This window comes from Carassius gibelio, chromosome A2, assembly GCF_023724105.1.
Source record: "Carassius gibelio isolate Cgi1373 ecotype wild population from Czech Republic chromosome A2, carGib1.2-hapl.c, whole genome shotgun sequence".
Taxonomy (NCBI): Eukaryota; Metazoa; Chordata; class Actinopteri; order Cypriniformes; family Cyprinidae; genus Carassius; species Carassius gibelio.
Window position 1 is genome coordinate 12,131,876 of NC_068372.1, and position 26,108 is coordinate 12,157,983.

Sequence of the window (26,108 nt, forward strand, 5' to 3'; positions counted from 1 at the left end):
GTTCACAGTGTGTGTGTGTGTGTGTGTGTTCACTGCTCTGTGTGTGTGCACTTCGGATGGGTTAAATGCAGAGCACAAATTCTGAGTATGGGTCACCATACTTGGCTGAATGTCACGTCACTTTCACTTTCACTCTATACCATAGGTCTTCAACCCTGCTTCTGGGGACCCACTGTCTATTTCCAACCTCAGTTGAGACAGTATGTAAGTGACTAATATAAAAATAACTGCCATTCTACTTAACAAGTACTGGTTATACTAACTGGTGGAGCATAACAATCCTTGGATTTGAATTAAAGAAGTGTGATAGTGTGCTATGTGTATGAATCCAACTCTTTAACAGTGTAAAAAACTCAGTATGCATGAAATAGCATTTCACCCCCCCTTTAAAGGAAGTGTTATTTGAGTGCTTTATAAAGCATTGGGTTGATTGATGAAGTCATCTTACATCTAACAAATAACACACAGTTAAGTCTAGAAACACACACACACACACACACAATATTTTGTACAAAAACCAATCATTGAACTTTATTACATCAAGTTTTTTTTCTTTTTCTGCAGCATTTTTTATTCCAGTTTTCTTATTAACAAATAGAAAACAGACTGTGTATACAACAAGATCGAACCTCTACAGCACTAATCATTCACAAGGTAAAAATGAACTTGCCAACAAATTCTGAATGTATGGCCAGGTCTCCCTTTAACATGCCGGTTGTAATTCAGCAGGCATGAAATGACATCCTGTAGGAAGTGTCTTTAATTCGCAACCCTATCCCACCAGAGAAGACTGCCAAATACCTGGGGTGCGTAGATACTACAGTAGATATAACTTTTATACCATGAATAGATTCACACACAGCAGTCTCGTGTAATTTTCTCTTTGTTGGAATATCAAGAAAAGTCCAGGATTACGTTTTGAGAGAATTATCGACAATAGAGCAGAACTTGTTTATATACTGTATCTATAATAGTATTTATATTTATTTATAATTATAAATTTATGTATATATATATTTCTGTATAAAAAGAGAAGAGTTGGAATAAACCGAGCTGACTCTCCCTTTGGGGGAGTGGTTTATACTGTACAGGTGCCAATGGCGGCGATTGGTCTCATTACAATATCAGGTCTTCAAATGTCACAGAGAAGGGGCACTTTTTGTTAGGATTGCATTTAGTTGCTGGTACCGTCCCTCATGGTGAATGCGCTCCGATCAGAAGGTTTTAATTTATTCCTCACAAATCGCATTTTACCCTTACTGAGTTCTGTACAGTGCCGATTTTATTAGTTAGTTGATTTGCTTTCCCCATACAAAAAGCTTTTCTTACCACTAACCCAAATGCACATGTCTCACAGTTGGAGATTTTTCTTTTTTCAAGACAAAGACAGAACAGTAAAGGCTTCTCCAAAAGTGAAATCATTAATTTTAGCCCAATAATACCAATTGTACATAACGAAGAAAAAAAACAACAAAAACAAAAACAGTAAAATCATGTTACAAAGTCAAACCATCAGCAGCTTAGAGAACGGTGGTTCTCTGGTATTAGTATCAGGAACATGTTAAAAATACATGTCCTTGTGCTAAAATAACCTATTATGAAGAAAATACAAATAAAACGGTACCAAAAAAAGAAAAGGCAGACCCATGGAAAAGGCCATTAAGACAAAAGATATTCTAAAAACGACACACAAATATTCTAAATAAGAATGATAACAATATTGTCATACAGAATTTTGTAAAATAATAACAAATTATAATCATGATAAAAAAAAATACAAATAAAAAAAGAGCCAAAAAAAAAATTAGTGCTACCAGTAGCCTTTGACTGTAGTGTGGGTTGGCGTACAGTAAGAAGAAACTACAATATCATTTTTTTTTTTAGTTTTTTTTTTTAGATGGTGCTTCTTGAAAGAGAGTTGTCTATATTACTTAAAGCAATCTCTTGGTGCCAGTCGATAATGGACTTCTGTGATTGGTTAACCAGCCACTGGATAGCCTGCCCTTCCCACCCCCCCAGATCTCTGTACAGGATGGGGATGGTGGCTGTGAAGGAACACTTGGTGCACTCCTGAAGAGTTGTACCAGAGGGCTGTGGTCCAGGAGTGGTTACGTTGCATAGTGATCAAAGCTCCCCAGGTACTCCAAAGCTGCTCTGTAGCACAGCTGGTACTGGTCCTGCGGGGGAAAAAACCAGCTTGTGTCACCGGGAGAAACAATCGCCTCCTTAACTAATAACACGGAATTGGTGACAGAGCTCATGCTCCATATCAACTGCTGCTAAAGCTGCTGTCAGTGCTACCATATATAAAATGTCTCTGATGACACCACTGAAATAGGTGAAAGGTGTCCTTAGAAAAAAATAACACTTTGTTGTCTGTGTGCACGAGCGGATCTACAAACAACAGTTGGAGTCTGTTGGATAACTACTAACTACTTATCAGTAATTCTAAAGGGCCATTCACACCGAGAACGATAACTATAAATTAGCGTCCACAGCAGCGAACGATACTGTCTGTTTATTCTAAGCACAAGTGCGTCTGCTGCTTTAAATTCTTAAGCTCATTACAGCAGGAGTGATTCTTATTGGTTGTCAATGTTTTTATCGTTCATCAGGGAAAAAAAAACATTCTGAAATATTGTTTCTCTGTGCCTTTATCATTATAGCTGTGGTGTGGACTCCGTTATCTTTAATACTGAGAACGATTTTATCTTTATCGTTATATTTATAGTTATCGTCCTTGGTAAGTCTTTTAAGTTTAAATCAGCAGCTTTAACTGTATATTGGACAAGTGGTATTAAAAGTTTTGGGCAGTAGGACAGTACTGTACCTCTGTCTGCACCATTGCAGGCCTTTGTGTGCGCAGGGTCTTAACCGTCTGGAAGAGATCCACCACACCCTCATATCTCATCCTCTCCAGGACAATACTTAGAGTGATAAAAACACCCGTTCTTCCCACTCCAGCACTGCAAAACAACAGCATCTGTTACCTCAACACCTGTTACACAAGGATCTACACTAGACTGTAATGCACTAAATCTGGGTTTGTCAGGCTGTGATTAAAAATGAAATTAAATAATGAAATGAAAAAAAACTAAATGTCCAAACTTTATTTACTAAATTTTTTTATTAAACTCTACAATTAAAGAAATGTGTCAATTCAATACATCTAAAAAATAACAATATAAATGATTATTAAAAACTGTATTTGTTACTTATTGAGAAGTTAAAACATTACAAAACAAATTTTTTAAATATAACACTTGCAAAAGAAAAAAAAGATTGTTTATTAAACATTTTAACAATAATAAAGTGTACATAATTAAATAAAAAATAATTATTAAAAATGATTAAATTAAGCAACATTATAAAATAAAATAAATAAATGTGCAAAAAAGAGAATTACTTATTCAAATAAAAAAAAAAAAAATTATTATTACAAAAAAAAAATATATATATATATGTAATTAGAATACTTGTGTAACAATATGTTGTGAACTCTGCATAAACTAAATGTATCCATCACTTTTTATGCGTAAAATGTTTATTTTGGTAAGTAGCTGTGTAATAAGCAGGATAATTTCATCATTATTACAAAATAACCCTTTAGGATGATCATCTGCTGATCATCTTGACTGTATGACCTGTATTTATATTCAGACTTCAGATCACAGGTCAACACACCTGCAGTGCACAGTGATTGGTCCATCCTGCCCAAACTGCTCCTTGGTTTTATGAACTTGGCCAATGAAATCGATGAACCCCTCGCCAGTTTTTGGCACTCCCTGCTCCGGCCAATCAGTGAACTGGAACTGCCTAATGGTTCTAGACTGACCGTCCTGAAGGGAGTAAAGAATGAATGGTTTATCAGGACTTCTGGTTTCACTCTCACATGCACAGACAACAGCTGCACTCCTCCGCAGCAAGTGTGTGTGTATACGATTTAGCTACAAGCTTGTTCATAACCTTGGTACTATTTATAGCCGCCAGAAAGCTGGAGTCCAAAGCGAGCCGCAGGAGGTGAGAGCACCGTATATGTGTGAAATATCTCTCACCAGCAACAGATTGCTCACACACCCCAGCGGTGCCCTCAAGTACCATACTGAGGAACATTCGGATAAAAAAACAAACACAAATAACACTCCTCTGGCAGATAGATCCACATACCCTGGCATCTGTGACTTTAAACTCTCGCAGGATGTACTGGGGCATGTTGTATTCAGCCATGGGATCCACCACAAAGTACTGATAGCGGGCAGAGCGCTCAGCTGGCCAGTACTGATGACACTTCTCCTGCAGGATGTGGAAAAATAAGAATAAATCTCTGAATAAAACACCAAGGATGCGAGCTGAAGGGAGGGAGGTGCTCTTACCCGTCCCATCTCTCGGAGTTTGGTCAGCATCACTACAATAGTGGAATTGTGCTCCCATAACATCCTCCAGAAGTCCTCAGTGGTCTCTGCTAGAGGGCCCTGAGTGGCAATATAGGCCTTCTGTTGTCTGCGGACACACACAATTGTAAATCTTTGATGCAAGACAGGCAGATTACTTAACTTTACTCAAGTTTACTCGTCCAGGGGGGCCCAAACACAATACAGAGATATATAATATTTTTGTTATACGACAGGGTATCAACCAGTAATAAATATATAGGGTAAAGAAAGACCAACTATTTCCATGTCTTCAACCTTTTATATAGGCTCGGGACATTACACTTTCCTTCTCCTGTTCTCTCTCACAGAAGCACACACAGTGCAGACACACACAAACACACACAAGCGCGGAGATGAGAACAGAAACTTCTTGTCAGTGTTGCCCCGAAAATTTCACAATAAAATGGTTTCGCAGCTGAAAAGCTACATGATATTTCTGAGTAGTGAGGTTCTTGAAGCAGTTTAACTTAAAGACTCATATCCTGGATTAGTAGAATGCTGCTGAGAGACACATAAATGCAGGTATTGACACGCACTTATTCTCTCTCACTCTCCCTCTCTAATAACTGCATTAATTACTGAGTTCGCTCAGTAACAATGGCTCAAGCATCCATTAGCTCTAAAATGACGTTTTGGAATTTGCGACGGACAATTTGTCATGAGGTGCGAAAATAATTAGTTGAACACACACAAGATTTCAGGATGGAAACATGTCAGATGTCTTGAGGCAAATCATCTGAACAATGTCTTGATATGTGGTTGTGACTCCAGGCCATTAAAATTATTAGAGAAATAACGCACTCCTGAAGTGGTTATGTGGCCACGATGTGGAGCGGTCTTTCTCAAACAAATTAAGAACTACACTTGATTTCCATTGACTGAACGCAAGTGCTTATTGCGATAGAAAACACTGTAATGGTTTCCACTGATTAAGACTAATTTTTTATTTGCTTGGGTCATGTGGTAATATTTGGCCTATTATGTTAATGTGGTAATATTTGGCCTATTATGTTAATAGGAAATTGTGGCCCACAAATTTTTTTGCCTATGTCAAAAAAAGAGGTAAATCTGGCCCTGCTCAGAATGATCACATGACAATGACAGTGGCTATAAAGCTGTGCCTTAACTATAGCTGAAATGGGAATGGATGGTCAACCAGTCATCCAATAATGAATTGGTTGGTAGTTAACTAGTGATGTTTTATTTTATTTTATTTTTATTATTATTATAAATTATTGTAGAGTCCCATTTGTGTTTATTTATTTATTATCATTGATATACTTTTTATATACTGAAATTTCTTTCAGTTTGAACTATTCTGTAATAAAGTTTTTGTAATTCATTTTATTTTTATATGTCTATTTACCTTTTTAACTTTATTTACATTTAGCTTTTATTTCTTTAAAAGGTTTTAATTTTTTTAGTACATGAATTAATTTTATTTCAATTAGTTGCCAAGGCATTTATATTAAGGTCATGTTTTTTCATTGACTATTCTTAACTTTTTTTCTTGTTGAATATCTGCCAGTTACCCTATTAATGGCTGCAGCTGACATTTATATATTACATATTTATATATTAAGGAAATGTAAGCATTTTTATAAGATGTTTTTGGAAAATCACATATAATATATCCTACTACCTCACAAATCTCAATTAAATTAGTGTTGTAAAAACATCACGTGACCTCTGTGAAAAAAAAGGTCCCTGTGAAAGCTCTAAACTAAAAACAGTAAAGAAGGGGAGATACCTGCCCTTTTTAGCCAATCAGAAATGCTCTCTGCCTATCAATCATCTCCCACATTCAGGTTTGTCTTTGGAGGAAGGGGTTTTGTATACAGGGCATTTTTTTGAAGGAATGGTGGTCTAATTTAGAGGCTGGCAGAAGCTGCCAAACAAACAGTTACATTATGTTAAGTCTTTTGTGAATCCATATTCTATAATCTGCTGTTCTCCCATATATATATATATATATATATATATATATATATATATATATATATATATATATGCACACTGTACATATAGTTTGGGTGTTATATTAATATGTCCACTGGGTGGCAGCAGTGTACTTTGCTACTGCAGTTTTGGGCAGTCGATGTGCACATGGCAAACACATCACTGTCTCATACAAACAGTGCCACGGGTAAACAACTAATGAAGGTGCTGCAGGCGAGGCAATAACAAGGAACTGGGAGATTAAAGTCTGCTCGGGGCCTTGTTCCGACAAATGAAGAGATGGCAGAAAAGAAGACAGGAGAGATGTGGAGAGATGAGCCAGAAAGAAGAGCAAAGAAGAGCGGGAGACCCCCTCCCTCCCTCGAGCACTAATTCCAGAACACACACACACACACAAAAACTTCACTACGAAGAACACACAGCAGAAATCAGGGACACACTGCATTTGACAAAGCCAGATTACCTCTATATTAATCATGCAATTCTTCCTTTGGATGCTATTTTCCCCCAATCAAACAAAATTCAACACAAACACTAAAACGGTTATAAAAGCAGACGCAGAAACAGCTCTTATGTGGTATCCGCTCGGCTGGCATAGCTCTTTGTAAACTAGTAAGAAGGTCAAGCATGTTTCTGTGCTTGCTTATCACATTAACATGCTGTTTAAAAGAGGCTTAAATGCTGCTTTTTGACGAAACAACAAGTCTCCGAGTGATCAGACCCAGAGGCTCGGCTAAAGAGGGAGATGTGACCGAAGAATGGCTTTTGAAGCTCATTTGGTTTTAGAAATAAGACTGGTGTCAATTACGCATTGGCACAGGCTGAGCTCGTCCAGAGTAGCTCTCATTAAGTTTTAATTCAAACAAGAGGGGCTGATGTATCAAGCCCCTAGACATTTCCTTCACAGACTCTTTGACATTCGTTTTACGGCAAACATGACTGGTCTTTTCTCTCTTGCTTTTCCTTCTCTGATTTTCTCAAGTGCTCGCCCCATTGAGAGCGCCCCCTTTTGTAATTCAATAAACAGCTGTCAGAAAGTGTAAGGAAGAAAAAATGTGAAGGCTGAAAATGTGTAGACAGACTACACTGTGCTGCTATGCACTGTGCTCTCATTATAACATTATGTATATGAAAGTCCTAGTCATAGTTATTAATGTTCTGCATTTCATTTGGGCTGCGTGCTTTGATCACCAATACAAAGAATTAACCACTTTGATATTGGGTTTTTAATCAATGGGATTTAACTCGTTTATCTCATATAGGATACACTTCATTATTTGTACTATATAACATTAATATTACGACTTATACCTGCACAAATTGACCTGAAGTGAATGTGTCTATGCTGCTCTGAATGTTTAACTCCTGTTGTGGATGCGTTCTTCACACAACAATGTGCAGAAATACTGCTTTTTATTAAAATAGTGTTCTCAATGTTCTCATCATGCATTTCTCAATGTTATGCATATGACAAGCCCAGTCATAGTTACTAATATTCTGCATTGTTGTCTGTGCTGTTCCTGCTGAAGAGATAATCATCGTAGTTGGCCTACAATGAAGTGCTTTACTGCACTGTAACTCAACCAAATGCATCTTATATGAGATAAATAGTATATATATATATATATATATATATATATATATATATATATATATATAAATATATATATATATATATATATATATATATATATATATATATATATATATATAACTGACACCTTAAACACATTACATCTAAACCTTGAGAATTACAGCAAACATGCTCCTCAATGTTTTTGTAATGGTTTGCCATGAGCAGCTACCTGTATCCATCGATGCAGCTGGCATTGATGTAGTCAGACCCCTCCACTCCTCGGATTGGCTGCAGGCACACCCGTGTGGACTCAAAAGGCATGATATTGACCAGCCGGTTCTTGAACTTGTTGCAGGGCAGGTTGGCACTGATGAATCGTGACGTGTGGGCTTTGGAGTTGGCGAGTCTCTGTGGAAACAGTGTTGGGTTCAGAGGGCTTGAGCGTAAAGAAGCTGGCAAAAACATTGTAGCGGAATACGGCCGGAAACAGAATGTTTTTAAAATGTGGGGGAGCTGTGTCCAACAGAGCATAATGGCACTAAAGTGTGTCTCTTGTGATTGTAAATTGAAGGTGAGCTCTGCAGCAGTACAGAGGGGTGCAGGCGTAACAGTCTGACTGGGAAAGCGAGGGCGTGACTGGCAGCGGAGAAGAGAAAACACAGATGGACATCAGCAGAGAGCGTGTAGAGACCATTGGCTGTACTACAAGCTCTGTCTGTACTGGGTTCCCCAATGGGGTCTTTGTGCCAGATGCTGTTTCGACTTCTAGAGTTAAGCATCCTAGTTATACCAGCATTATCTCACTTACATCCCAACACCACTATTAACGGATTGAATAGTAAGCATTTTCAATTAAACATTTATAGAGTCATTAGGTTTGTTTACATGCACTAGTTTTTGTCAATCTGAACATATCCAATCGGATTCCAGACTCTGAATGTTCGGTTTATGTTTGATTTGCAAATTCTTCTGCATTATATTAACTAAAATTAAAACAATTTTTAAAAAGTTAATTAAAATAAAACATGTTATTTTTCTTCCCTGTTTTACGTTTAACAATTTTTCTCTTAATTTAGTTTACATTGATGTACTAAAACTTATAACTAAAATTGTAAAATATTTAAACTATAATAGTAAGTAAGTATTGCTAAAATAACAATAATTATAACTGTTCTAAACTAAATTTTAGCATGTGTGCAGTGATAGTTGCCATGTTCAGAAACGGGAAAGGCCACAGCGAGAATGTTACCAAAGCTACTGCTGCTGAAGCTAGCTGCCATTTTTGCCTTGATGGATCCAACTAAGAGAAATAAGTAGAAATTTCAGTTAAATCCCAATCAGAATGAAAGCTCAGTCGGATTGATCGAGGTGTTTAAATAAAGTTTTTTCAGTCTAACTGAGCCGTCAATCCGACTACAAAAAGATTATCTCTTAGTGGCATAGATGCATCAGGGTTATTATTTGTTATTATGGTTTATGTAGTTTTCCTTAACTATAACAACCCATGGGAGTTATAAAGACAACATTGACTAATATTTAGATGATCATGTGATCTCAACATAGAGACTTCATTGAGATGTAAAATAAAACCGCTTTTATTAGGTTACTGATAGTCTTCATGAAAAGTACTATTCATGTTTTAGGGTTACATCTTTTTTAAATAAGTAAAGTATAACAGAGTGCACCTTTAATATGTATTTTAATGAGCAAAAGAGGTGTGGAGATGTGTATTCACCTTAAACTCCAGCTCCATGGCTGTGACGGTCTCTCCAGGCGGTGGCTGGGTGAGCTTCTGGATGTGGGCGTAGAGGTTTCGGGCCGGGACCTCAGTGTTTCCACAGGTGGCGGCCTCCAGCAGAGCCTCGTGGATGAAGATGTACTGATCCTCCGTCTGGACCATGTAGTTCCTCTGGGCTCTCATGCATGTGACGTGGCCATAAATGTCTACCGTCTTTTCGTGTTTCATCCGCTCCAGCATGGCGTCAATATCTATGAAGCAGCCTGTGCGGCCCACTCCAGCACTGAGATAGAAAAACTGGTTACACTACAAACATATACTGAATACATATAATCATATACTGAAAAATCTAATCAAATTAATAGTGTATATATAAATATTTCCATAATAGTGTGTAGTTGTAATATAATGCAATTATTCAGTTTAATATTAATTTTAGATACATTTTAATTCAACAATTATTTAAATAAATATAATATAATTATTTATTAATGATTAACTTTTTTTATATAATTAGTCAAATGTTTTAACTAAAGGTGGTAAATTACATATGAAACCTAACCTTTTGTACCAATTCCACCAAGCAAACCTACAACTGTTCACTTTACAAGAGAGTTTTAGAAGATCCGAACAAAGTGAAAAGGTCAGCAGTAAATGAAAGACTGGGGACCAGCACTCACCTGCAGTGCACTACCATGGGTCCAGCATCGGGAGGGTTGCAGGCTTTGACCCTGCGCAGGAAGGCTAGGATGGGGGTGGGGTATTCAGGCACTCCGTGGTCCGGCCAGGCCATGAACTGGAACTGCCTGACCTCGCGTTTCTCACTAGAGCCATTCTGTTTGATCAAAGTGTGAGAAAGGAGCTTAAACTGGCTAAAAATGTGGAAACTTGCTATATGAGTGGAAAAGGCAAGCAACGTTTTACCTTGTAAAGGGCAAAGGTGCGCACACTGTAAGTTGCCAGCTCAACAGCATCAAGCATGGTCACTTGGATCATTCCGTAAGTCTCTGTACCACGAACCGGCCAATACTGGTCACACTTGATCTGTTTAAGAGGACAAAAATGGAACAGTTAAACAGTGAAGTGAGTAAATGCTGTCAGCCCCCCTGAAACTAGAGACACTCAAAACTGAAATAAATATTTATTGTGTTAGCACAAGGATAAAATATATTTTAAAATGTACCAAAATATCAAAGGGTATTTTTTAAATTTATTTTTTTAGCAGTAGTACTTTTTGACTGTATTTTTTGATCAAAATACGTGTAGCCCAACTTTCTTAAAAAAATAAATAAAATAAAAATAAATAAATAAATAAAATCTCTATTTACACTCACACTTAATTGCAAGACTTTTGTAAAAAATAATAATGTCATCAATTGTAATAATGTGAATATAACTTAAAATATAAAAACATTAATAATGTTTACATTAATTATTTTAAATATACTGTGAATATACAATTTATCAGCCAAATGTACTGCTTTATAAAGCAAGTGTCCCTATTACTAGGGCTTATACTAAAACAGTTTTACACAAGCGTACACTATGAATCACATTTGAATGATTATTCAGCTAGTTTTATTATAGTATTGTAATGTGTAATGTAATTATAGTATTAGTGAGTTACAGCAGAGGTGTGTGCCACCTGTACCCAGTAATTCACAAAGGACAAAGCTTATTTCTGAATTGAAGACAACTCCTCTGAACAACAAAGTAGAGTGCATACAAATATTATTTTAAATTAGACAAACGCGGTAGAAATTTCCCTAAATGGTTTGTTTTGTATAGAGTTCAACTATCTACTCCATTCAAAGACCAACTACAAAAGATGAGTTCATTTCTTTTTCAAAGTCCTGTCAGCAGTGAAACTAAGCCAGTTGTTCTGTCTCTGCTGGAGGTTTTCATCACAGGGCTTGGGGACGCCCTTTACCTATGAAGTAATGCTTTATAGATGCACAGCCTTGCCAAAACCCACTCATTTACCACACTAGCTCTGCCAGCACGTCTCATTCTCTAGAAGCCTTTAGCTCCCATCTGACCTTCCATCCATCAACAAAAACCCGAGTGCACGCATTCTCCAGGGGAAAGAATTACAGGTTATCTACTGTCAGACATGACATTTGAGCTGAACAGAAGACTATTAGATGAACTCGTTTTCATACCAACCCTGGGTGCCACTGGCCTGTTGCTGTACTCAGCACAACAGCGGACTGAAAGCCTAAATAGTGACTGGACTCATAGAAATGCAGGTCCCTTTAGTGTCAAGCACAGATGAATGTTTTATAGCACAAAGAGAGTTGTGAACCATTGTACTGTGTCATCCAACAAAAAGGATGGCAATGGTACTTTGTCTTTTATTTTATTACTACATTTTGTGAACCCATACTGCTATTCTGGAGAGAACCTCGGGGCGAAGAAAATGTGCTCTTTGTACATAAAGTTTTATGTACTCTGTACTTACACTATCATTTTTGTATATGGCAAGGACTAAATTTGATTACAAGTGACAGAAATCTTTTATAAAATTATCCCTTTACTAAATAAGAAGAATCTTTTTACATTACCTCTCTTTTTTTAAATAAATGCTTTTCTCCGGAACTTTGTTCATCAAAGAATCCTGAGTAATGGCTGCTAAAGAAATTCAGCTTTGCCATCGCAGGAATGAATAACATTTTAAAATATATTAAAACACAAAACAGTTTAACTTGTAATAATATTTAACAATATTACTTTTTTTTTTTTTTACATGAATTTTCATTTTTTTGTATGTGTATTCTAGTTAACATTATAAATCATATATGAATTTATTTTCAAATAGTTTAGTAAATATTATAATTCAAATATGAAATACAACTCACTCAATAATATATTTCCTTATAAAATGTAGTGGAATAAAATACTATAAATAAAAATAAACATCAGATAAAAATAAAATAAAATCCTTTTCTATGCCCCTGCTACTCACCCTGGTCTTCTCTTCCAGTCTTGTCATCATGACGATGGTACTGGCTCTCTGCTCCCAAACCATCCTCCAGAAGTCGCTCAGAGTCTCAGGCAGAGGACCCTGCGTGGCAATGTAGGCATTCTGCTTACGGTAGCCGTCAATGTAGTTGGCATTGATGTAATCGCTGCCTGGAACACCTATAGAGAAACACAACAATTCACTGGTGGCCCACTTATGCCAGTAATGTTAAAGGTCAACACATTTGTTTGACTTTTACCGTCCACGGGGGTGAGAACAACTCTCGAGTGGTCGTAAGCAATAACGTTGGCATAGCGGTTCTTTGGCTTGTTGACCTCTAAGTTGGAGTTCTCCCATGTGAACTGCTGGCCTGGATCAATGGACTGCAAGGGAAAGATGAGCGGACAAAGAGAAGGAGAGGAGAGAGAGAGAAATCTGTTCAGTCTTTTGAGGCATCTTGAAGCTTGATACCACATAGTGCCGCAGGGGTAAATTTGAACAACAAGAGAGGCTTTATTTCTATAGAATCCCTATAGTTTTGAATGCAGACATGCAAGAACCAGTTCTGACTTTGCCACCAGGGGTTGTTTGAACTGATGGACTGCAAAGCCCAAGAGTGGCAATTTGGATCCCTTTGTGGGTATGCTGCAGTTCTGTTCCCTTACTAGTGATCATCTGCCCAGTAATAACAGCAAGTTCATTGCTGTATTATCCCAGGCAACCAACAGATGGCTTAGTGCTCAGTGAAACCATAATTCAAACATGATCACTGTAAGGGGGTCCAATAATAGTACCACTGACTCAATACATCCGTACCATTAGGGGCATATGGCTTGATGCTAAAGATTACGTTGAGAGGAGGGAGCGTTCAGATGCTCAGCCTGGACTAATGGATCACTGGTGTCCATGTGGACTTCATGCCTGTGCTTGATTTTGTGGCCGCTGACAGGAGCGAAGAGGGAAGAGCAATATCTGAGGAATAGCAGACCCAACAGGGAGAGTGTGGATTTATGCAGGGGTTTCCTCCAGATGTGTTCATCTGTCCTCTCTCTTTAGAGCATCCTGTCTGTCTCCATAAATCCACACTCTCCCTGTTGGGTCTGCTATTCCTCAGCCATTGCATTTATCAGTGAATGGGTAACAGACGTTCCATGCGAGGCCTTTTTATTAGAGGTCAGTTGTCTGCAACGTACAAATGTTTGAGAAGTCATGCTCATGCTACAGCCATTCTGATATATCATTAGAGACAACTGAAGGTTGCATGATTTGGGCTACAGAAACGTAATTTATGAAACCATCATTGTTAATGTTACAAACGTTTAATAATAGAAATCAAACTTTATCTACAGATAAATAATTATGTTGATAACAAAAAAAAAAAAAGATTAATAACCTTTACCATGTAAATGGTGGCTATCTTTTTATTTTTATGGAACATCAATTCATTGCTGTCACTGCACTTATCAGACTACTACTACTAATACAAGAAAGTTGTAGTTGTATCTAGACACCTGATGGTGGTAAAAACTAAAATAAAATAAAATACATATATAAATGACCCCTAGGAGGTTTAGAACTGAAAATAAAGCGAATAATTGACTAAAGTACTCACACTCCCTCTTGTATGATTTTACATTACAAATTCACAGAATTGCAGCAATAAACAGAAATTGTACAACTTGTGTATGAAAAGGTAAGAACAGAATTGGTATTAATAATAATAAAGTTGATGTCCCTTTGGCATCAATGAAACATAACGCTAGAAACACCAAGAAGTCATGTGTTGATATCCATTCTGAGCACATAAAACTGATAAATATATGCCTGTATCTATAAGTCACTGTGGATGAAAAGAATGAGTCAAATTAATAAAATTTACATTTTCAGCAAGGAACGAAAGATGCATTCTGCATCTGCATGGAGCTGGATACTGGTTTCTTCATTTTGAATTCAGAGCATTTCACAAGATGCTAGAGGTGGGGCGGCACTCTCTTGGCTCAGATGACACTGGGTCGTATCTGAGCATTGATCGACAGCAATATGCAGCAGCCTGCTCGCCGGTCAATAATGTCACAGGGTCTCTTGTTATTCAGCATTGATTTGCTTGCACTGGACAAGGCTCTGGTTGACTCAGTGTCCATCAGCCTCTACACCTTTCACCTGATATGGGATAACATCAGCCTCCTTGGATCCTTTCAAACATATGTGCTTGTTTTTGACAACAAATGCCTTCTTAAGAGCCTCTGTAAACCACCAAAAATCACTCTCTTCAAAACATTAACTGTTTTTTAAATTTCCACATATGAAGTAATGCTCAAAAGTAAAGAACAACTCAGCGCAATATTAATTAATTGGCATACTGAATAATCTGACTTGCTACAGTAAGTGGTTCTGTGCCAATTTACCGGCAAGCACCTTAGAGGAACATTTACTTTGCCATAAGCTTTCACATATAAGTACAGCTTAATGTGTGAGTAAGACTGGCAGTGCTCTGCAAACAAGGGAAACAAATATGATCTGTCACAACAGGAGATGGCAAGCTTGAGAGATGCGGATAAACATAGTGCTGGGAGGTGAGCACCGGCTCCTATAAAAAGCTTCTGCTGTAGTTGGTCTACAAACATAAGCTTGTTACTGGTGAGAATCAGTGTCTGATGGGAGTGTAAGCTATTTGTTATTGCCACCAGTCGAGCTGAGGAGTGATCTACAGAGCGCTTTAAAAGCCAAGAAGCCAAATCGTCCAAAATCAACTGATTATTATGTTAAATTAGTATGTACATCTACAGGTTATGATGTTTTTCATATTATATTGGTAGGATCAACTCTATGGTATGGTCACAGTTTCGCAAAAACTAGTAAGACAAGAGACAATGAAAATGAGCGAAGGATGCATCGAGCAGAACATGGAACCAATAAATGTGCTTTTGTCCCATTGCTTTGCTCCTGCTGGCTGGACCAGGCTACTCCCATTGGTCCAAGCGGAACCATCTGTCACCTTGGAAGGGGGCCTTCCTTGACAGGAGGACATGACATCATGACCTGCCAAAAGCAGGTTGTAAGCACCGCCTGGCTATCGAGGGTTTGTGAGGTGAAAAACAAAACGCAATCGAGGGAGGAGAGATGTCACATATGGCTGCTTAAAGAGCTCAACCTGTCCCTCAAAGTGTCACTAAATGCCTTTCCAGTCAGACTTTAATTTAAGGTCCAATTTTTGCTATTAACAAACCATTAACTATGACTTTTGCTTCAAACACCTAAGTTTCTCCTTATTAACATTTAATTTAAGTTTAGGCATTGGGTAGAATTAGGGATGTAAAATATGGTCAAGCAGAATATGTGCTATAGACGGTTTCATGGGGCGCACGCGCCTGGCCCTAAGTTAACTTCCGGTCTGTGTTGTGTATATCGGTCTGGCTGCGGTGCCGTCTACAAATGCAGTTAAAGTCAAGGTGATGAGTACACTGAAGTTGGGCTCAGGTGGTTGTGCTGACAGGATGTGTTCCCATACATTTATTTATTTTTGGAAAATTGCCATTTTAAAACTGATCGATTTTCAAAAAGGCTTCGTTGAATAAACATGAGTAACGTTGCGTACTGCACGTTAAATAATAATAATTCCTTAATAATTTATATGTTTAAATATCAAAATGAGGCACGGGTGTTTTTATATCACTATTTCTGAAGGAAGACTTGCATGTTATATGCCTTCTAACGCAGCGTTTGTGAGCGTAGCTCTGCTTTGTTTACAGCTGTTAGTGGGGAAACCTCTATTTCTCACGCTTTATGCATCTCCTGCTCGGAAATAATTAATTTGCATTTTCATTAAGTCCACCTGATTTACGCAGCAAACATATTTGTTATAAAAAAAAAAGCTGTTGTTATTGATTCTATTTGGAAGTCTAACGGAAATTAAGTTAGGGCAACAAAAGTGCGCATGCGCAGTAACGTTTGTTTATGTTGTTGCCGTTGAAACCGTCTATATAAGTACTAATAAACAGCCAATATGTTAATTATAGGCATGCTAATAAGCAACTGGTTAATGGTGAGAATTGTTATACTTAAGTGTAACCAGTTTTATTATAAATATGACTATAATGGGGAAAAAGAGACCAGAGTGAGAAAAGAAGAACAAAGGAACATATGAAAAAAAGATCAGTGATTCTAGCAAATCAACAACTTCTTTACTCATAAACATCTGCAACTGGTCTCTTCCAATGGTTAAAACAAATCTATTAATACATCATTGCCAAGTGTTTATCTAAAACTCAACAGCAACTGGGCCAACACCGTCTGCTATTTTAATTAAATATTTCCACACCTTTAGGGTTTTACAGGCTTTTATCTCAACTTCAGGAAGAAGTGACAAGGCCTATGTGTATATTGAAGATTTCTAGAGAGAGATCCTGGGAAAAAATAACATCTGCCTATCTTGGAGAGGCAAGCTCGAACAGCTGTCATAACACCGGATGTGGCAGCTCTAAGTGTTGATGGCAGGAGAATCTATTAGATAACAGCGAAGTGAGAAAGTATGGGAGGAAATTGAAATGCCATATAGGACCAAAGAATGGAAACCAAGAAAAAAGAACAGCTCTAGTAAACTGAATGAAGTTTTGCTGAGTTTCTGCAGAGAATTAACTATTAAAGGATGTTTACTCTGGCAACGACAAGGTTCCAAAAAAAAACATTAAATATGTAGCAGTAGTCTAGTTTTGAAGAATTCACATGTAAAAAGAAAACAAATGTTTCAAACAGATTAAAGTTCGAACTACAAAGTCTTTGGTGTTGTTCATTAAACACCATCGCAAATACAAAAATCTGAATGACCATCTGAAAAGCAGTAAAAGTCTGACTTCCTTTCTTCTCCTTGATGAGCTTGTCAGAAACAAAGTAGTGTCTTTACAGGGTAACCATGGAAGGTCTAGGCCCAAAATCTACAGACATTTTGAAAAAACAATTCGCAAGGACTTCTGAATATTGCAGAGTTTGCTTGATTTTGTGTTACATTCTACGATTGCAGAATCACAAAATCCTGGAGGGACTGATTAAGGTACGGATATGACCCTTTGAGAGTACTTCCCCAGTAACAAACCATGGTACCCCTAAAGTTACACATTTGCAAAATTTTTCCTCACGGTGAAGTGACCAGATACAGTTCATTTTCCATGAGATTTGGTGATTTCTAGCAACATGAGTGGAAGAGACCATTGGCAAAGCAACAGAAAAGCCTGACTTAATGAAAATGATCAGTTATGACGAATACAAATGAGAGCGCAGATAGTGATCCTGATACATCTGTATATTGTAGCTCATAGATCGGCGCTTTAACCAGCATCAGTGTGAACGCAACTTTACCAGGAAAGTCAGTAAACCAGGGGTGCCAAATCTTGTTCCTGGAGATCAACATTCCTGCAGAGTTCAGATCCTACTCTGTTCCAACACGCCTGTCTGTAATTATAGCGTGTTTCTGAAGATCTTAACTAGCTGCTTCAGATCTGTTTCTGATGTGGTCGGATTATGCTCCTAAAGGGCCACCTTCATGCAGACTTCAGCTCCAACCCTGCTTCAAACACTACTGCCTGTTATTTTTAAGTGGCCATCTTAATTAGCTGGTTTAAGTTTGTTTGAATATCACTGAAGCTAAACTTTGCAGGAAAGTGGTCCTCCATGAGCAGGATTAGCATCCCCTGTCCTAGAAAATGTGTAACTATAAGTAAACCAGATGCAAAACATTCAAGCTGCACCAGTCGCTGCTGTATTACCTCATATTCCTGTGAAAATCGGAGGGCATCGTTGGCCTTGAGTCGCTCTATGTGGTCTGCCAGCTCGCAGACAGATATAGGAGGATGTTCCCTCATTCCTACAAAAGAAAATAAGACAAGGAGAATTGGTGAGCACATCCCAGAATATCACACCTGATGCACTGTACCGTTACAGCAGGCAGTGAGTCTGTCAGATTTGAGTTGAGGAGGGCACAACATAAATAGGTTCTTCTTGCACCTTGATGTGACATGATCCCTCTGAGAGATTTGCACTGACGTATATTGTGTCTGTTTACGTCAATCCCCCAAACATGCACTGGATTTCTTGTCTGGGGGGTCAACAGTTCCCTGTCAGTGCCTGTTAATGTATCAAGGCTACATGCTCAGTTGGATCTGAGGAAATGTTCAGCTTGTGTGTTGTTTGATAAGGAATGGGTGTGTGTGTGGGGGGGGGGGGGGGGGGGGGGTTAGGTAGCTGGAACGAGCTGGACTGAGATGCTTAATGGGACATGGTTGGGTATGATTCCCCATTATGAGTTCATTATACCCACAGTGAGCACAGTAATGTGTGGTTGAACCCCCTGCCAGCTACATGCGACCGTTACTGCAAGACAGTGGGCCGCAGGATCATGAGGCCACTCTCTTAATCAATCACACTGACGTGATGCCAAAAACTGGTCTTCTGGTAGATTGCTTTGGTGAAATATGTGCTACAACACTCACACAATTATATCTGAACAGAATGTGAATGTCAGAAGAAAAGTTTTACAGTAACAGTTAAGGATACTGCGCATAGTCTTACAGTCACCTTGATGGACCGCCATATACAGTATATAGTATGTGACAAAGCAACTTTAGACAAGGACAAAAATCATTTATGACTATTAAGCAATTTAACCACAAGGAATAACTTTCTACCCGAGTATCACAAAATACTGTATCTTAAATAGTCAGTGAATAAAAATCCTACTGACATTGTTTTTGTTTTTCATAGCTGGAAAGTAGTACATATATTACATATATTCAGACACATGCCATCATCATTTATAATTCAAAAATCATGTTTTCCATTTACATATAACTACCACGGTTTTCTAGCACACAAACGAGACGCATAGTATTCTGTATATTTAGAGGTTAATAGTGCAATAAGCTCCGCCATGAGCACATTAAGTGAATACAGCATAGGCTACATCCACGTTAAACAGCAAATTAATTAGGCAGTGAAGAGCTACAACCCAGAATGCAAAGCAGGGCAAGGCATGCAGATTACAAGATGTCTGGAATTGAAATGAACGTCCAAGGTCATTCAAGTGAAAATGCATCCAGAAATGTGTAGATAAGGGACTGGAAAAATAACCTGACTGCTACATCCAAGACAATGGCAGGAAACAGAATTAAAATATGGGCATGTGTGTATGCTGTACCTAACATATGCGTCACAGGAGAATTATGCCATTTTTACTGAACCGTCATAAACAGGATATAATTCACCACAATATCATTTTCATCACATCTCAAGTAAACTATTTTTTTTACTCTTGCCTTTTCCTGCCTTTTTTAGAAGGCTATTTGTATAACTAGTGTGTCATGTATCCTAAATGACACATAATTAAATCATATGTTCACACATAAATACTCCATTCATGATGTATCTATTAACTGTTGCTATTATTAACAAAATAGCTGGTTTTAATGAAAATGATGGTACAGGTTACTGAGGGACAGTCATGAATTATTAATTATTTTAAATATTTTATAATAACCCTTTAAAAACTGTTTTATAAGTGTAATTATTATCAATATTTTTACAGTCTTTACATAAGACATTTTAAAAAGTCATAATAAAAAATAAACCATAAAAATATTTTAATGTAACCTTCAAATAACTAATAGAAGAAAAAAGAAATACCCAGAGGCATAAAAGTACCTGTAGTTGAAGAAAAAAAAAACTATTTTAATATACCATTACATAATTTGTACTAATAAACAACACAAAAACACAATCCGGTGTTTCAAAAATTAATCAAACGTTGAAATGTGAAGTGCGGCTGTCGCCACTCGTATGAAAACTGCTGGCTGTGGCAGAGGGATTCACGGTAACAGAGCTGTATGGCTGTTTTGCCTGCGGTAATTATGTGCTCTTCAGGACTGAAAAGGTCTGTAATAACCTGGCTCGACTGCCACCGCTCCGCTATTAGAGAAGACAGAGGCAGGCCTGACATTTTCTCTTAGCGTCACCGATCTGCCTCTTACTCACCTTAGGAATGGCAAGCAGGAAGGCTAATTAACAAAGAGGGGTTGAGAGTGCAAGAGGCCTTTGGGTGAATTGAGTCCATATAAGACACTCCAAGGAGATGAGACAGTAAACGGAGGAACTGCAATGAACTGCTAAATTCAGAGCCACCAAAAGACAAATAATACTATGCAATATGAAGCGCTCCATTACGTTTTCCTACACCCAACGCTCATTTAGTATACTCACACTAAACAGTTACTAAACATTCACATAAAACAGTACATTTGTTTCAAACATTAAAAACACCATACACTTCACTTTGAAACTTAAAAACGAAATCTATTTATTAAAAAATAAAATAAAATAAATGATAAACAACCACATAGTAGCGTTTCTGTAGAGCAGCTAATATCTGGCTTCCAGATTCTGTGTTATGACTGAAAGTGCCTCCTCTCACATGTGCTCTGTTTTTATGGCTGTGGTGGGTGGGCCATAAAAATTCGAAGATACGTACGGCAGTCATAGATCATTCTGATTACAAAGACACGCTGTCACTTCAGTCACCGTGTGACTATGCTAAATGACATATTCGGTGGCATATGCTGACGTGGGTTTGTGTACAGAAAGAATTATATCAGGGTTACTGAACAAGATACAGATTATATAGTACAATGGGATAATGTTCATGCATTGTGTATGCAAGGAAGAGAATGAATTTGTCCGTGCATTGAGCATATGGTGAAGCTCAAATATCACACACTGAGTCAGAGGAAAAGTGCACGCATGCATATGGTAGAGAACACATGGTGCTCTGGCAGACTGGTAATGTGTGTCTACAGTACATATGGTGTATGATGTGTTACCTGGTGTCTGGTAGTTGAGTCTCCTCATTTCTACAGGATCAGACGAGTTGGCCAGAAGACAATCCTTCACTCCACTAGAGTGATCATCTTTGGGTAGGGGGGATGCCCTCTTCCTGTAAGAGCAAAATGGAGTCAGCATGAGTGCTTCTGTTGACACATTCAGACCATGTCAGAGCCACTAACAGATTCGAAATATTTGAAACGGATAACAAAGACAAATTAAAGAATCTGAGGGATGGGACAGAGACATGTGGACATTAGACTCTTCATTAATGAACATCTATTAAACACCTATGTGCCCTGTGTCGACGACGTAATACATGATTTGTGAGAGAGGATTTGATTGAGCAAAATTTGACATAAAATTATCCATTTATTATACAATACTATTCAAAGTTATTTTTTACTTAGCAAGGATGCATTACATAGTATGTTATATAATATTTTTGGTTAGTCCCCATTTTAAATGCAATTTAAATTAAATTAATAAATGAAATGAATTAATTATATCTTTAAACGTGTATATCTAAGTTCTTCTTGTCAACTTTCAGGAGTATATTAAAGTCAACTACAACCACAAAACTCCAAACTTGTTTTCAAGGGGTCTTCGAGACGATAAATGATCAGTATAAAAATCACGAGCATCATTTCTTGTTAAAGCTTCACTGCTTTTAGAAAACATTATGAACTCCCTTTGGGATGCGTAGAGGTCACAAGTGATTCGGAATAAAAGCCAAATAGCGTGTTTGTTCAGCATTTCACTTGATTCTGTTTGCAAGCTCACTAAATATTCAGGGTGCTATGCTCCTTGTTTGTGGGGAAAACAAGGCGACTAGGTAATTAGCAAATCAGCTGGATGGCACAACACCGGTAATTATGCCACTGTAGCACCTGCACTCCTGAGTGCACTCTTCCAGCAGGTAAAGCTGTCGTGTGCGCACACACACACAGACGCAGAACATCTGTCAGTGGAAACCCATCCTCAGACACATGGACACAAATCCCTGACCAAAAGGGAAGAGCCAACTGCATGGGACATTTCACATCTCACTGCACTCAATTTGTAAGGTTCTGAGCACAGTTTTCTAGCTTTCATAAAGCCTGAAGAGCTCAAATGAGGCGGACACCGAAGGGGTTTTAGCAAATGCTTTTTAACAGAGCCTGGTCGTACTACATCGCTAATCACTAGAGCGCCGGACACATAGCCTCACTCGTCTTTCTTGTACGTACAGTAAGTCTCAGCACACTTCAATTATTCAGTTTGAAGTTAATACATATACACCAGAGGCTAAAAGGATCCATTTGTAGTGGGTTCAGAATAAAGCGCAGAGATAAAAATAACAGAAAATGACCATTTTGCTCTGTGAGAGAGTGTGTACGTCTGTGAGGGAGAGATTTCATACATTAGCCAGTAAGAAGGAAGTGGAAAAAAATTTAAAAGAACAGTTCGGTGGAGGGAAATGTCAGCTTTGAAGATGAGAACATTTCTATTTCGGCAGCCGCCGGGCTGGCATTTCCTTTACAATGGGCCATTCAGGGCTCAGGTGAGACTGCAGAAAGGCTGACTGCACACACACAGTCTGAGGACCTTCAGGAGGAGGTGAAGGATCAACACGAACAGCACAGCACAGCACACATCTCCAAAAATAAATCACCATCACAACAGCAAGCATGCACTACTGTAACCACGTAAACTGTAAAGGACTGGAGCTTTTCAAGGACAGCAGGGTGTGAGGGTGAACTACTGGCAATCTCTGTGCAGAAAGGCAATTTCAGCCAACATATTGTTTTGGATGAACTGAACGGATAGTCGTTCAAAACAACATGCTAATGAACAGTAATGTGTGCGGCCACACCTGCAGACCCTGCAGCCTGTGAAGAGCGAGACAGATGACTCTTCTGAAATGAAAACTGTGACACAAAGACACCTGGCCATGATCTGAGGGTACCTACCTCTCCTGTTTGCTGCAGTTGTACGGAGCGGAGGAAGGAAGAGACACGTGATTAGTGGCTGTCAGACACGCAGAGACTCAAGTGAGTTGTGCTGCTAACCTTACGCTTCAAAAACGTCCTGCTGAAATCTGACTTTGTGTTTGAAGATGATGATTTGAAAAGAGGAAATGAATGAATACTTATATAAAATGACTTTACTGACGCAACGCTAGCCTTTGCTTTAGCTAATCAATATTAAGTAGGTGATCCAACATCTTTTATGTCCACATTACGGGACATAATAAAAAATAATGTTGAAAACTCCGTTTATGTAGCATTACGTATAATCAACGGCTTAGATTTATATACAAACACAAAATTATAGATGTACACAATATATATATATATATATATATATATATATATATATATATATATATATATATATATATATATATTTCAAAACCAGGTTATACTGTATGTTATGAAATATTAGATATTTGTTTTTGATTCTTTATTACTGGGTTGAAAACCTTGTTAACAATTCTCTCTTATCGATCTTGTTCATATAACACAACATATTATCCACTGCTTTAATTTATATACAAACACATATTGATTATTATAGATTATTATTAATCACTTTTTACATTTAGATCTCAAAATGAATATTTTCCATACTGTACATTATAATGTTGTGATGCCTAAATTCGCTTGTAGCATTTAAAATGACATATTTTGGTGGATAATTTAAAGAAATTATCTGCTTCAGCAGAAATATTAATATCGTGCAACCCTATATAATTATATGTTAATTTAAGCAAAAAAATAAAAATAATAATAATAATATTAAAAAACCTGATTCTGTCATAAAGGCTAATACATCTCATTTGTGATCAGATTTTCAAAAAGCTATTGTCAAGTTGTGCAGAATTAGAGCAGCCAGTGATAGGAATTCCTGTTAGCAACAATAAATACAATACAGCAACTCGTGACCTCCAGCAACAACATGACTGTCAAGAGTGAAAAGGAGAGAAAAAGTTAAGGCTAGCAGCGAAAGGCCAGTTATCAGTTCTGCAGTAATACAATAGCAGAGCTACTCGCTGGACTCTCTGGCTTGCAGCGGTGGGCAGTGGAGGATGACAGCTTTTAGAATAGCATCAGCAGGGTGTGGCATCACAGTCACATAACCACTCGCCTGCCGAGACTGAAAGCTGACGCTGCCATTTCACTGCTGCATCTTCACTCAGGAACGGCCTCAATTTGAGTCACTGCAAAGCTAAAAGAGTCTTGCACCATCAGGGGGGCTGATATGGTGGATTTGTGTTGAACGCTGAGAAAATCAGAGCAAAACAAATGCAAGGTTTGCTCTGAAATAAGGGATTTTACCAAGATAGGCTGGAGGGAGTATTAGTCAGTACTGTATCAGCATTGTGAATGGGACCACCAGGTCATGCTGCAAGCTACATGTCTTTGTTATTCGGCTGAGTCAAGATGTCATAATGAATATTGTCCTCCTTTTGTTTTCTCGGCGGAAAAGCTAGCTAAAATTAGCCACATCTTGTTCCATGTACAAAGCATCCAAAAAAGACAAGGAGTCACACCGACAATGTGTAGGGGTGTATTTCATCTGAAATGAGACCTTCAAAGAGGCTGATATTTGTCTCCATCACATCTAGTAAACTTTGAGAGATATGACCTCAGAGAGAAAAAAAGGTGGGCACACTTCACTACCCACTCAAAAAAAAGTGAAAACTAGGTCTGCCAATTAATATAATATAGAAATAATTACATGAAATGCTGATTAATTCATCTAGTTAAACACCACTAATTGAGAACTACTTGTAAATTATAAGAAAATTCCCATTCTCAACAGTGACACGGGGCAGTGTAGTCGCCTGTCAATGACGTTAGTTAGCCTTTACTGACGTAAAGTGTCGTGGACAAATGCGGAAGTAGTGTCTAGCGTCCAGCAAAACACTAGCTTGCTTCAAGCAGTTCCTTATTTACTGCTTCTTGCACGTTTTATGGTGGATTGTGTTACCTACTTATGGAACATAATTACCATTTACCGTCTGCCGCTGGTTCTCTCGACAAGGACAGCTCCCGTAAACGTAAGCGTACAGGCCAACCAAATGATCCAAGAAGAGTTTGGGACAAGAGAAGAGAAAGAGCGAGGATCAATATTGGAGTTGCATTTTCTAGTTGAAGAGAGCTTCGCAACAAACTTCAACTAGAAAGAGATGCTGATCTCGCTTGTGTTTTACTCCACAGGTGAGTTGTTTTGATTCGTATCTTTTTAGGTATTATGGGGCATACACACCAAATGCGGGGCATCGCGTCTCTAGACCCGTGTGAGAACCCGTCTCTGCATTGAATTTGTATGTAATCTACTCGCGCAAATTGTTGAACTTGCGTTAAATCCATGATTTATCTTTCCGTCTGATTGATGGCTGTCACCGGTTGGGTAGAAGACAACAAATCCCATCATTCCACGCTCCTTCTTAGCATCATCAAACCACGCGATTGTTGTTGTTTTGGTAGTGCGCCCTCTCGTGGCAGGTCCTACAACCTGTACCTTTAAGTCATATTTACTGTATTTACCGTTTAGCAAACTTTCCTAGGTGAAATTCAGTCATTACAATAG

At 38.0% G+C, this 26,108-nt stretch overlaps 1 protein-coding gene across 10 annotated transcripts in view; it reads right to left on the reverse strand.

Annotated features, from left to right (window-relative positions):
* Positions 1 to 504: 504 nt before the first annotated feature.
* The window catches only part of LOC128026610 (receptor-type tyrosine-protein phosphatase F), a 210,817-nt gene continuing 185,213 nt past the window's right edge, over positions 505 to 26,108 (reverse strand). For all 10 annotated transcript variants that reach the window (XM_052613859.1, XM_052613886.1, XM_052613871.1 and 7 more), the window contains 13 exons: positions 21,530 to 21,642; positions 18,428 to 18,525; positions 12,928 to 13,051; positions 12,672 to 12,847; positions 10,631 to 10,750; positions 10,387 to 10,541; positions 9,704 to 9,989; positions 8,198 to 8,376; positions 4,374 to 4,500; positions 4,168 to 4,293; positions 3,685 to 3,839; positions 2,831 to 2,966; positions 505 to 2,177 (listed from right to left, as the gene is read on the reverse strand). In XM_052613859.1, the coding sequence (XP_052469819.1) occupies positions 2,109 to 2,177; positions 2,831 to 2,966; positions 3,685 to 3,839; positions 4,168 to 4,293; positions 4,374 to 4,500; positions 8,198 to 8,376; positions 9,704 to 9,989; positions 10,387 to 10,541; positions 10,631 to 10,750; positions 12,672 to 12,847; positions 12,928 to 13,051; positions 18,428 to 18,525; positions 21,530 to 21,642 (1,864 nt within the window). In that variant the 3' untranslated portion in view covers positions 505 to 2,108. The remainder of the gene's footprint in view (positions 2,178 to 2,830; positions 2,967 to 3,684; positions 3,840 to 4,167; positions 4,294 to 4,373; positions 4,501 to 8,197; positions 8,377 to 9,703; positions 9,990 to 10,386; positions 10,542 to 10,630; positions 10,751 to 12,671; positions 12,848 to 12,927; positions 13,052 to 18,427; positions 18,526 to 21,529; positions 21,643 to 26,108) is intronic.